At 40.2% G+C, this 12,719-nt stretch overlaps 1 protein-coding gene across 9 annotated transcripts in view; it reads right to left on the reverse strand.

Annotated features, from left to right (window-relative positions):
• Positions 1-3,068: 3,068 nt before the first annotated feature.
• LOC138181438 (glutamate receptor ionotropic, kainate 2) overlaps positions 3,069-12,719 on the reverse strand; it is a 114,014-nt gene continuing 104,363 nt past the window's right edge. For 7 of the 9 annotated variants that reach the window (XM_069116213.1, XM_069116220.1, XM_069116216.1 and 4 more), the window contains 7 exons: positions 9,653-9,910; positions 7,407-7,604; positions 6,653-6,878; positions 6,418-6,582; positions 5,888-5,988; positions 4,866-5,156; positions 3,069-4,678 (listed from right to left, as the gene is read on the reverse strand). In XM_069116213.1, coding sequence (XP_068972314.1) covers positions 4,586-4,678; positions 4,866-5,156; positions 5,888-5,988; positions 6,418-6,582; positions 6,653-6,878; positions 7,407-7,604; positions 9,653-9,910 — 1,332 coding nt within the window. In that variant the 3' untranslated portion in view covers positions 3,069-4,585. Of the gene's footprint in view, positions 4,679-4,865; positions 5,157-5,524; positions 5,696-5,887; positions 5,989-6,417; positions 6,583-6,652; positions 6,879-7,406; positions 7,605-9,652; positions 9,911-12,719 lie in introns of those variants that run through there. The other 2 variants (XM_069116219.1, XM_069116218.1) reach the window with 2 other exon arrangements.

The following is a 12,719-nucleotide window of genomic DNA, read 5'->3' on the forward strand; positions in this document are numbered from 1 at the left end:
CACGCAGAGCTTGATTCAAATCGATCATTTGTTGTCGGTAGCGCTCAGTATTAACGGTTTCGCCAGGTTTTAGCAGCTCGGTGGTCTTTTTCGGCGGTCTTCCACGTTCTTCGTTCCTCGCGTCAAAATTGCCACTTCTGAATTTTTTAAACCACTCAAAGCACTGTGACTTACCAAGAGCATGCTCACCGTAAGTTTCGTCAAGCATTCGATGCGATTCTGCAGCAGTTTTCTTCAAATGGTAACAGAAAATCAATGCTGTCCGCAAATCGTAGTTTCCAGGCACAAAATTTGGCATGTTCAACGCTATTACAAACTATGCTGTTGTATGAAACTTGTATTGTTCTGAGTCGAAAATGTTTGTGAGATGTCAACAAAGACTTTTGGCATCAATGACGCAGTTTAGTAATAACTACATTACCAGCTAGGGTCATCTATAGGCAAATTCCGGTTTCATATTTACATACCTGGTAAACCTCAAATGTTGCATATCAGAACCCACACATCACACGTTACACCTGCTCACACACGCATACAATTCTATTTCCTATATTCGACATATAACACTCTCTACCCCATGTTCATTAACTGAAGACCATCTCACAGTTTCCATACCACATTTCACTTCATATATGTCAGAGATGAAAGGACATCGGAGCCTTCCCTTTGGAACTCTGGGAAAATCCCTTAACACCGTAATCTAGATTCTATCATAGGCGTAATTAAACAATTGTCGTCATTCGATCCGATTGTATTTGTTCGAGATTTGTGATAATGAGCTTGGGTTCGAGGCGCCAACCAGTCGCCGAACGTAGCCGCGGTCACGGGATGAACGCTTTGTCTGGCAGAGGCATGGAGTAATTCTATAGTTCTCCTTAAAAAGGAAATAGTTGTAACGCTCGACAGTAAACATTCCAACGGTCTCTGTCCCGTAGCTTGCCACTTGCAGACCCTATTCTTCAAGTAAGATGATTGCCAGATGTCGATGCGTTTCCACAGTACACGTGCAGCTTTCCCTCGAGGGCGGCTAGCATCTTTTTCTAACCACCGATATGGAGATTGACCAATTAGCAGCAACGCCAATTTCCCTTACTTTCTGAACGAAGGCTATCCTCGACGAATCCGATGATCTCGTGTCCCTAGACACACCCCATTGTAGTTTTCCTCTGTGGCATCATCGGGACGGGAAAGTCATTCTCTCTCGCGATCTCATAGACTAAAGAATAACGTCTTTACGACTAGTGATTATTTCACATTTTACCAACAAAGAGTCAGACCTAGATTTTGTGAGCACGTTCATCTATCATCCCGTTGTCCGCGGATTCGTTATTGAACCTAGGATCATTGTCATTAGCTCCTCGAGTATCTAATTACCACGGTTACTTGTCAAATTCTGTAATAATCGTATTTGCACTAGTCAATGTCTTCTCTATCGCATAACGACAATGTGTAATCCAAAGGAAGATTCGTTTCACGCCCCTAACCCTAATTCTAAATTCCAACCTACTCCGACATATATATTATCCTATATTCCATAGCAAGTGGTGCCAATCCACATCTTTTATTTTGTGGGCCCCTATTTTCCACATTTCACGTTTCCATTCTATATCTCATATTAAGCATTCAGTTTCTCGTGTTCTATATATTAATACAATATTTTATACAGGGAATATCTTTTGTCCTTACTCTCGCAGCACACGTATATTCATCCTGCATCTAACATTTTATATTCCCTGTCTCCTCTCTTATATCTCATACCCGGTATATCGTATCCATAGCCCATATCTTCCAGCCTAATTTCTACAGCGCATACATACCATCATACCATATCTCATATTTCTTATTTACATATTTTTCATCTTCTGGCACATTTTTTACAGGTCCTTTCCCACATGCCAGGTCCAATATTTTGGTTCAACCATATGTCACACTCTCTGTATACGCCTCTATATGCCACATCCTACGCTCTATTTCCTTTTTCCTATATCAACGATCAAATTACCAATTTTTCCACAACCATGTCCAATGTTCGATATTCTGACACCTAAGATTTAAACGCACTGAAAAGTACAGTCCACGAAAGTAAATAAACAAATATATTTTCCAACAAACGAAAACCAGTTTCATTTTGTAGGATAAGAAATTTCGTTTGTGGGAGAGAGTGAAGATTTGCAGTACCGAACCGACATGTCCGAATGAAGTTTGAGCACGGGACCGACATGACTGGGAAAAACAAATTTAATTTTATGGGACAGCGAGCTTCGTTTGTGGAACGTGACGATTTCTCGTGAGCAATTCGTGAGCTATATTTTACATCTTATTGGCATTTTCTGTGTCGTTTCTAACGCCTAATTTCAAAGGACCGAATTGTTCAATTAGGATGTGGAGAACGGGCTGTGAGATTCAGCATAGAGAATGCTGAATATAAGAAGATTGTAATGGGTAGGGAATATTGGATGTCGGGTATTAACATTGGTTTGTCTATATTAGATATAGAGTAATAATTGAGAAATAAAATAAGGGATATGAAATGCGATATATGCGGGAAATACTTACTTTTATCACCTTTTACCTCAAATGGAAAATTATCTGCTTTCCGGTTCTACTAAGATTTCAGGAATACCCTGTATAGTTCTGTACAACGTAGTGTTTACGTAGATGTAATATATCAGGGTTAATACTAACCATACAACGATCAATGCTTTGTAACCATAACGCCATTCAACTTCAATATTACATTTTATTACTTTTATCGATTTCAAAACGAAATCAACAACTGTTCAACTCCGCATATTAAAAAGAAGAAAGAAGTGAGGACGTTGCAAACACCGTTCTAAAAATTTGTTTTCGAAATTGCCGCTATTTTCCTATGATAAATGAACTTGCAGAAATTAGTCCTTTACTTATTGAGAATTGAATATTATTTCCAAAATTGTAACGTTTAAAATTATCTGCTTATGTAATGAAATTAAGAAGTTAATAGAAAGTGGAGTTGGACTAGGATCGTCAATCTTAAAACGAATCTGAGGAAAATCAGGGGAAGGTAAACGAGAAAACGATCCATCCTGTCCATCATCATGTCTTACGTTTATTCGCCGTCTGCATATACACACGTGAAATGACATCAAACGTCTACTTGGTTGTACTCGTTTTTTTTTTCTTTAACTCTAGACAGTTAGTCGCTTGCCTTCTGTGTTTTACTTTAAAATACTTGCAAATTGTATCGTCTACATTCGCGCGTGCCGCCGCGGTAGTTACACGAATCTGTATCTGCGTGAGTGTGTTATGTGAGTTAATGTGCCTCCGGTGGTCGTTTACGTATGCAAGAATCGTTTACGGTGCAGTTCGTTTACGTGGACGCAAAAGGATAAAAAAGAAACGGCCTGATCGACAGATAGTTTCACCGCCTTACTCGGCCGTTCCGATTTCTACGATCGATCGCGTGTTGTATTCTCGCGTGAAAAAATACAGGAAGAGCCGAATCGAGTCTGGCGTCAGTCGCAACGACATCTCGTCTTGCCGAAAACGGAAGAAAAATCGCGTGGTAAGTGTCGTTCCTGTTTAATCTCGGGCTCGATCGTTCTTCGAACACGAATGTTCTCCTGACGCGATGTGGAACGTACAGGAAATGTTCCGAGACTGAAATCGGTTGTTCGATCCTTTTCGTTAGCGCAAAGTAAAAAGAAAATTCGACATTCTTCTTTGTACTTCGGCTCGACGATTCCTTCAAATGGATCAAAATCTAGTCGTGCTAAATAATACTCGAGGATCGTATTTCGAGATACACAGCTCTTGTCGATGTATCTTGTGATTAATTTCAATAATATCAAATAATTTTTCGATTTATTAGATTGCCACGATTTCTTTTCGTCGAGAGAAATCGCTACGAGATTATCCTTCTCTGTTCGATTAATCGAGGGAAATGTTGCGTGTGGGTCATCGAAACGCAAATTCCTCGAGTTTTTGGTTGATCGTATGACAAATACCATGATATTTCTACGCGATGCAAGTGAGAAACAGTGAGAGGATGAAATAGTGGCGGGACGAGAATTGAGAAATCGCAGGTCTTGTTGGATTTTCGCCACGGGTCATGCGAGTCCTCCACGATCGATCCCTCCGCTCCGCGTTAGCCAACGTACGCGAACAATCGTCTCTTGGTGCAGACTCTACGTTAGAAAGTGAAACGAGACCGTGTTCTTGGTGAAAAAAGGAAGGGGAGATTCGCGGGAACACAAGAGCCTTTTTGTTTCTCCTCTCTCGTTCGTGTTCGACGACGAACACACGCTCTTCATAGAAATTGTGCAACGTTGGTTCTCGGTGATTCTCGACGTATGTGATACTCGCGGCGGTATTCTACTTCGTTCTCTAGGAAAAAAGGAAAGGAACGAACTGGTCGATCTGTCCGTTCGGTGCTACTTGATGCGTTTTTGTACTTTCTTCTCGGTCTTTTCGATCTTGTCCCCTCTCTTTTCTTTTCGAAGCTTCCTCGTCCGTAGACGTACCACTTCTTTTTCCCGTTAGTACGTTCTTCTCGTTCGTTAGGCCCCAAGAAGTGACCGCAAAAGGTGTAAAAAGATTCGTGAGTTTAAGTTCCGTCATAGTCGTGTGGCGGTGGTGCGTGATGATGCAGGTGGACATGTGGCGGCAGTTCCACTGTGGGAACACCCAGGCTGCTTCTCTGTAACAGCAAAATTGTGTTCGATACAGTATCATGTCTTTTGCTTTATCTCTTTATCTAATTAGAAGAGATCGTGATGCGGATTTAAGAATAATTTCGTTTGAAGAATAATTAGCGTATCAATCGACGTTAAACCTTCGCGCGGTATTTTCATATATAACTTGTCGTCTTTGTAAAAGCAACGAACCTGCGATCTCATCCCATTCAAGGGGGTGGCAGTGGGGTTGTCCGGTGTATAGCCGAGCACGTGCGTTGAGCATTTCTCGCAGGCGCGACGCCGCCGCGAGGACGCGTGGCAGCGCAACGCGCGACACAGTTCCCGCGCCATTTCCGAGCACAGGGATTCCTGATGCTGATTCGGTTGCTGTTGCGGCTGCTGTTGTTGCTGCTGTTGCGTCTGCTGTTGTTGCTGTTGCTGCACGGATTGCGAGATCCCTTGCAAAGAATCCGTGCAGATCGGCGTCGATACCGGAGCTCTCTGCGTTTCGAATTTAGCAAATCAGAGAAGGAAACGATAAAGTCAAAGTGATTTTGAGGGAACACCTCGTGAAATCGATCGACGACCGATTCAGATAGTTCTGCTCGTTGATACGCGACACGGGTAACAGAAGCGGAAACGAAAAAACACGACGAACGTACGTAATCAAAGCGAATCGGTAATTTAAGCGAACGAGCAGGTTCGTTCCTCGATACTGCGCTGGCTATCGAACGGAAGGCGAGCAAAAAACGTTGCCAACAGCGCGCGCAATTACGAGCAGACGTTGAAAAAGAGAACGGACAAAAGGGGAATCGAATTAAGCGGAGATAACGAAGTTTTCAACTGGAAAAAATGCAAAAATAACGGACCTTGGTCGTGGACTGAGCTTCGTGCGTTTGCAGTCGGTCGGCATGCTTCAATGAAGGATGAGTTCATGCTGCTTCGCGGAAAAATCCACGGTGGGCCACACAAAATGGAAAACAAAAGTGACACAAAATTTCATGCAATCCTAAAGTTCATGCATCGCGCGTGTTCATCGCCTGGAAAAAAGTCTCTGTTTTCTCGCCATCTGTGCACGAATTGTTTTTTTTATTGATACAATCCGTGACAGAGCGGAGAAAATTGACCTAATTTGTGATCGTAGAACGATATCCAGTGGAATATCGATGTCCACGATATTCTTATGCATTTTCTCTTGTTTCTGATATTCGTTGTAGAAGAGAGATACTTACCCGTTCCGCCGGCATGTTTCTCCTGGTACTATAGCAGAACTCAAAAATCGCGATCAACACGGCGAACGCCAGGCCGCACAGCAGTACAACGAATACTCCACCTATAAGACAGCACAAGAAGTTCAACTTCCAGCAAATATAAAAATTCATCGGTCCTGGTCGCCTACAGGACGCTGTTTCCTCGAATTGTTCGCTAACCCAAGAGGTTCGACGCGATTCGACTGAAGGTGACAGCGATAGCAAGTCGAAACAGAGGAATAACGAGTTAGGAACATTGATATTCGGTGTTATCGAATATTAGTGTTCAAATGCTACCAAAATATATAGAGTGTCTCAGAAGGAAACTGAATAAGTTTACAGATCCGTTTGACAGATTATTCTGAAACAAAGCTCATAATGCACATATCGTACATGATATTTTTGAAAACGTATGAATCAGAGCCAAAAATATCATGTATTGGTAGATGCTATAATAATGCCGTGTCGATACTTTTTACAGTCATTGTAAATGAAATTCTTTCAAAAATTACCTATATTATCCACTCCCAAGGAATTCGCCTTGCTCTCCTTGCCCTTCTCAGTCCTCATACAAGTATCACCGGGACTCTTCCACCATTTGTCGTACAGCATTTGGATTTCTCCCTTTTCCTGAAGCTCGAGGATTGCCAGAGATATCTTATCTCGCCATGGTGAGCCTACGAACAATATGAACCGTTACAATCATAGACAATCTATTCTATAAACATGGAAGAAGATAAAATTCACCCATTGGCGTAGCGATGCCGTATCCTTTGCTATCCAGAAGTCCGCCAATTTGGGTGAGATTGCAGTCCCTTTGCACGATGTAATCCAACATGGTCGACTCCATTAAGAAAGCGTAATCGCCTTGAAGAACCCTCTGGATCCCTTCTTCGTAAGTGGGCACGAACACGGATGGTTTCTTGTTCTCCATGAACCGCCACATCTTCTTGTACGTCTCGATCATCGAATCCTTTAGATTGTTCGCATTACTATCGCTTCGTACTATTGCAGATAATTATGGGAAATAACTGGAGAGATTGCTGCGATAAGGAGGCGCTCCACTTTCAAGTAATTTGAATAAAGTTAATCGAAATTAAATTATTTCTTTCATACGTACTATAAGTTCATAGTCTACTAATACTCGTAGCAATCAATTTTTGCACATTTGCATATGAAACCTGTATCTTTCTCTCTTTTCCGATAAATACAGTTGAAATATTGAAGCTGCCCTCTTATCGCTGCAAAGTATTCAATTAACCCGAACGAGACTGATCTCTAACTAAAAGATTATTTCTAGCAATTGTCATCTTCGTGGGCGCATCTCCTTTTTACCTCGAAACCAATAACATTTTTTAATCTCAATTCTCCTTGGGATATTTCTTTTTATGTAATCTCATCTCCTTGACTGCTATTCCAATATTGGCTGACAGCAATATTAAATTGCTAATATCGACTGTTCCGCTACTTCTAATTAAGGACGAACGATAAAGATGATTACCCTGAAGAAAGTCATGGTACTTCCGCTATCCAAGGTACCATAAGCGATGTCCGTCTGACCAGCGAGATCCTCCGCATTTTCAATGGGAGTGATCATCCTCTCGACAGTAAGGAACGCCGCCAGGTTGGCAGTATACGACGATATGATGATCAGCGTGAAGAACCACCATATGCCACCCACGATCCGCGTGCTCGTTGCCTGATCAAATTTATCAACTGCAATATCTTCAAGAAGCTATCAGCCAGGTTTTACACCGGTTTAGTTAAGTTTATACCGTTTCGCGTTGAAAGTAGTAAAAACACAGAATATCGCCAAGTATTGCAGGGCTTTAAGTTTTATGAAAAGGCAAAGTAAAGTCGTGCATAGTGGCGTGATAAAAATTTTACGCCACCGCGCCGCGTGGATATTCGAGCAAAGCAACCTTCATCGATAAACTAGAGTCATCGTGGTTCCACCGCTGAGATTCTATTATCTCTGTGGCGCAATTTCGCTTCTCTAAGTCTCTAAGCGAAGGCTCGAAGCCCGGTTAATTCACTCCGCTTAATGAAACGGGCCGATCGCCATCGTTCCACGTCACGGCTAACCGAACAACGCAATGAGACTCCTTCGAGCTTCCTCTCCGGCGAACATCTCGAAGATCGTTTTGGAATTCGAGCTTTTAGATGTATTTTCCCTTTTTGGTCAGCATTGTATAATAGAAGGAAACAGAAATTTCTGTAGAATATTCGATCGCGATATAAAGTTGACAAAGTGCAATAAGAGGTTTGAATATTTCTCTTACGTGAGTCTGCCACGTTAATCTTTATTTGAAATAAAGTTATGTCGTTTTAGCGTAATCTTAATCGCTCGCAGTACGAACGTCCATGTGAATCTAGGTTTTTAGGATAGTTATAAAAGCAACGCGTTAATTCGCGTAAAAATGTTGCTTTATCGCCTTAAGGTTTAACAAGAACGTTGTAAAACGAAACGCATAGTAATGAAAAGTTTGTAATATCGTTTAAAATTCCGTTTTAAACGTTACGTCGAAACTATTGAAAATGAATTTTCAATAAACTATTGAAACTATTGAAAATTTTCTTGTCTATTCTTCGCTATTCGATATCCACCAGATTAAGAATAGAAAAGTTATTGTTAACGCTGTTGTTACAGGATGATAATATTACAACAAAATTCGTACGTTAACAGCGTCATTTTTGAAATAGTAATTACGGAGCCTTGGACAAAGTTTTATTTCGCCCGACCATCACGGCCCATCAATTGGAATAGCGCGACAAAGACAACGGAACGCATCAGATATGTCGCATATTGTGTTTTCTGGTCATCGGCTCGATATTTGCGAGTGGTTTTTTTCGTACAAACAGGTTTTAGTAAAATAACATAAAACAGATCGTCGATTCGATGATATTCTCGCCGATCGATCCGTCCGGTTTCCCCTTGCGGCTATTCGTCAATGTTTTTCCACTCTATTAATATGCATGGGCATTTGAAAGAGCTGGAGCAAATATATAGCCAGAGAAGAGCTTAATAATCTGTTTAATTTAAATTGAATTATTTGCACTGTAAATTTGGTAATTACGGTTGTCAATACCTTTTGAAATAAAATTGTTGAAACTGTTCACGATAGAATCTCAGCCACCATATACATGTCTACGTATGTAGGTATATTTGCGTGTTGTTTTTAAGGAAAGATGTCGTATTACGTTTATCGGAATAAATAAATGTATCGTAATATATTTTTCAAAAAGTTCTGTTGCATCAATCAAATGAATATTATTCGTATGATTCGTATGATTGTATCGTGTATTGTATTACGTTTAATCGATTAATCAAACGACGAATGTATTTATTAGGTCATCCCAAAAGTTTCTTTCATCTTACAAGGAAATATTAGATGCACAACATTTTTTGTTTTATATTTGTTCTATTACTACTTTTGTTCTGTTACTACAAAATGAGTCATACATAATTCAATAAAATAATATAACATAAAAAATGTTATGCATCTATTACTTTTTTTTATAAAACTAAAGAAGTTTTTAGGACAACCTAATATTTCCGGTAAAATTGGCCTCAAATAGTCCATTGTGGCTTCTTGACGAAACTTGAAAGAATTGAAAAATTATGATTAAACGAAGAAACATACAGACGCGAGACGTAGATATAAAAATGAAAATAAGCCGAAGAACGATCTTCTAAAATCGTATCGAACAGTGTGTTAATTTTGCAGGAAAATTACAGTGACATACCTTAGGGTTCAGGTCGCTACCCTGCTGCATCAGAGTGCCAATGGTGAACCAAAAACTATTGGCCAGCGAGAATTGGTTCTCGACAAGTTCCGACTCTGTATGACAGGGATGAGGGTTGTTCCACTCGTACGGGCTGATCCTGGCAACCACGAACATCATCACCGAGACAAGGACGTACGCAGCCAGCACATACAGCCAGATTTGAATAGCCAGCGGGTTCATAAAGGAGAATAGTCGAGCTGGATGACTGGTCGGTACCTGTAAACGAACTTCATCTATCGTTTCGAATCGGATTATCAATCGAATCGAATAAAAAATCTACTGTACCCTCGAACACGAATATTTTACAGAACTAGAATTATCTTTTGATTTATTTCTATTCTTTTTTATTTATTACAAAATCTTGCAACTTCTGAAAAATCTTGAAAGCTCTGTGCGTGCATCTTGACATATTTTTATATTTATGCTCGTCTTTATATATTTTCATTTGTTTTATACTTATCATAAATGTATAAACATCCGCAATTTAGTCATAATATGCTCAGCAGTAACTTATCTTCCAGATTCAAAGTTCATTACATTATATCATAATTTTCGATTGATAGTATCTCTTCGAGATCTTCGCTAGACGATAACGAAGATATTATCGATTAACCGTACAGATTACCAAGGAACTATATCACATTGTTATTAAACGTGAAAGTGCATGCATATCGATTTTCATTTCAATTGCTAGCCGGCAGGCCTAGCTCATAACGTCGCTGTAAATTCTGCCTAACTGGCGAATTCATTATCGACCGAATGTGTAAACGTGTACCGTTTGCGAAGTCGAAATTGAAGAGCGCGGCATGTTTGTCGCTTCGCGTTTAATCTCGAGCAGTTTACCGGCTACTGTTCTACAAAGAGCGATGAAAAAGTACGGCCGAATGTCACGAAACAGGGTTTTAGCATTCTAGAATTTTATTATGGTTCTTTGAATGTTGAAGTTCAGTGTAAATTTAACAGAAACCATTTTTAATTAAAACCTCGTAAAAGTAAGGAAGATTTCAGTTTGATCAATGTTTCGAATTTAAATTTGCATCAGGAACAATTTTATAATCATAGTTTAAGCATCGAAATCGCAATTTCTATCCGCTTCGAGTCTTTCCATCTCGTATCTTGCACGTTCCAGCGGTTCTTCTTTCGATTTTCTACCAACTATTGAAGGAGACACTTTGTTCGATCCTTCGACAACTGTTCGATTTTAAATCGGTTAATTCCGCTTACGAAACTGTAAGAGCTGTAACGAGCGTTCCACAGACTGGTTTGTATTCTTTCTTCGATCCAGTAGAATGGCAAAGCAGGGAAGATCGTCGTCTCAGAGAATAATCTACTCTCCTTAGTCTTCGTTCATCTCGTTTGCTTTATGTTTGCTGCTTTCTTTTCATTGATGAATTGTTTCAGTTAACTCGAGTTTCTATTGCTTTCCACATGAACTCTTTCCTTTCCATTCACTTTTTAGATTTCCATTCCTTTCCTTTGACAAGAGATACAAAAAATTGTGTCTTCTTTTACCTAAGGCTTGAACGTTCAAAGTACAGAGAGAAGTTTCAACTTGGACGAAATGCTTAGACGACAATTAACTGAATTCGTATTTTCCACGTTTTTCTAGTACAATGGTACAGTATCGGTCCGTCTAATTCGCGAGGCTGTAACGCACGGTGAAATTTTACTATCACGCGATTTCTTCCGTGTACCAAGTAGGATTTACGAGGTCTCGTACATTTATGCTCGCAACTGTGTTTGTCGGACTCGCTATGTTTGGCAGAAATCCAGAAAAACGACATAGTTTTGGAAATAGATCGTAGATGACTGATTGGATTATCGTGATTTCTAGACACGCGGCATTATCTGTTGTTCGATTTATGACTTTTAAATGTAGTCAGACGTGTATCGTAGAAATATATCGTAGAAAATACCAAATATAGTTATGAAGAATTTATCCGAGGATTAAGAAGAAGGTGTAGGAAGATTGACATTAAAGTTTCAACGAAAGTTAAAAAACTCTTGCATCGTCACGTAGTAATAAAATATTATTAAGTTAATGGCGCGAACGTCGAATCGATAAAGGTTCCGCTGGACCACGATGTCCTACCTTCTTTTCTTCGTTAAACGGTTTGGGAATAGACCGCAAGGAATTGTGCAACGCGCGTCTGCGGCAACAACAGATTGCAGTATCGTGGTAAGCGCTTTGACGCCGGAATCGCGGACCGTAGACGATCAATTACGATATCGAATAATTAAAGGACACCTCGACTGGGCACGCCGGCGACGCTGATTGCAATTAAGCGGTCGCATTACACTAATTAGAGAAGCTTCCTTCGTTCTACGCTGATTACATCCCGATATTGCGAAGATTCCCAAACCCCTTCTTCTCTTTGTTCCTCAATTGAAAAGAAACGAATGGTTCGACGTTTAAAAGTTTTAAACGAGACCCGTGGATTGTTCCGTTGTTTCCTTCCGTTCAATGAGAAAATTCTCGATAGAGTCGTTTTCAGTGATTGCGCGATAAAAATGTGCACAATCGAAGAAATATTTCGAGCCACTCGGTCGTATGCATAATAATAAGCGAATGGCTGTAAGTATTAAGTGCAAGTAATATTAAAAACAAATACTAGATTCCTTCTGCATGATCTTCCGCTGCTACTAGTTAGTAAATAGTGTTAAATCTTAAGTATTAGGTTGTCCGAAAAGTTTCTTTCGTTTCATAAGGTGATAATAGATGAACAACAATTTCCGTTTTATATTATTTCATTGAATTTGAGATGCGATAGTAGTTGTGGTGATAGTGCTATCGCACCTCAAATTGCTGACCCCGACGTGATTTACAGCGAAAGAGGTGACCGTGATAGTGCCATTGAGATTTCAATCACCGCGATTCTAAGTATGTTTGTGAAATGGAAAGTAATAACCAAGGAAGTTCAGCCAGTCAGATGGTCAGCATGCCTCCACTGCAGCCCACGAACACCACGGCATGGTTCGCCCTATTGGAGAGGCAATTCGAGGCAGCGGAGATCACCAACGACAA

This window comes from Bombus flavifrons, chromosome 7 (assembly GCF_040668555.2).
Source record: "Bombus flavifrons isolate JBK064 chromosome 7, iyBomFlav1_principal, whole genome shotgun sequence".
Classification (NCBI taxonomy): Eukaryota; Metazoa; Arthropoda; class Insecta; order Hymenoptera; family Apidae; genus Bombus; species Bombus flavifrons.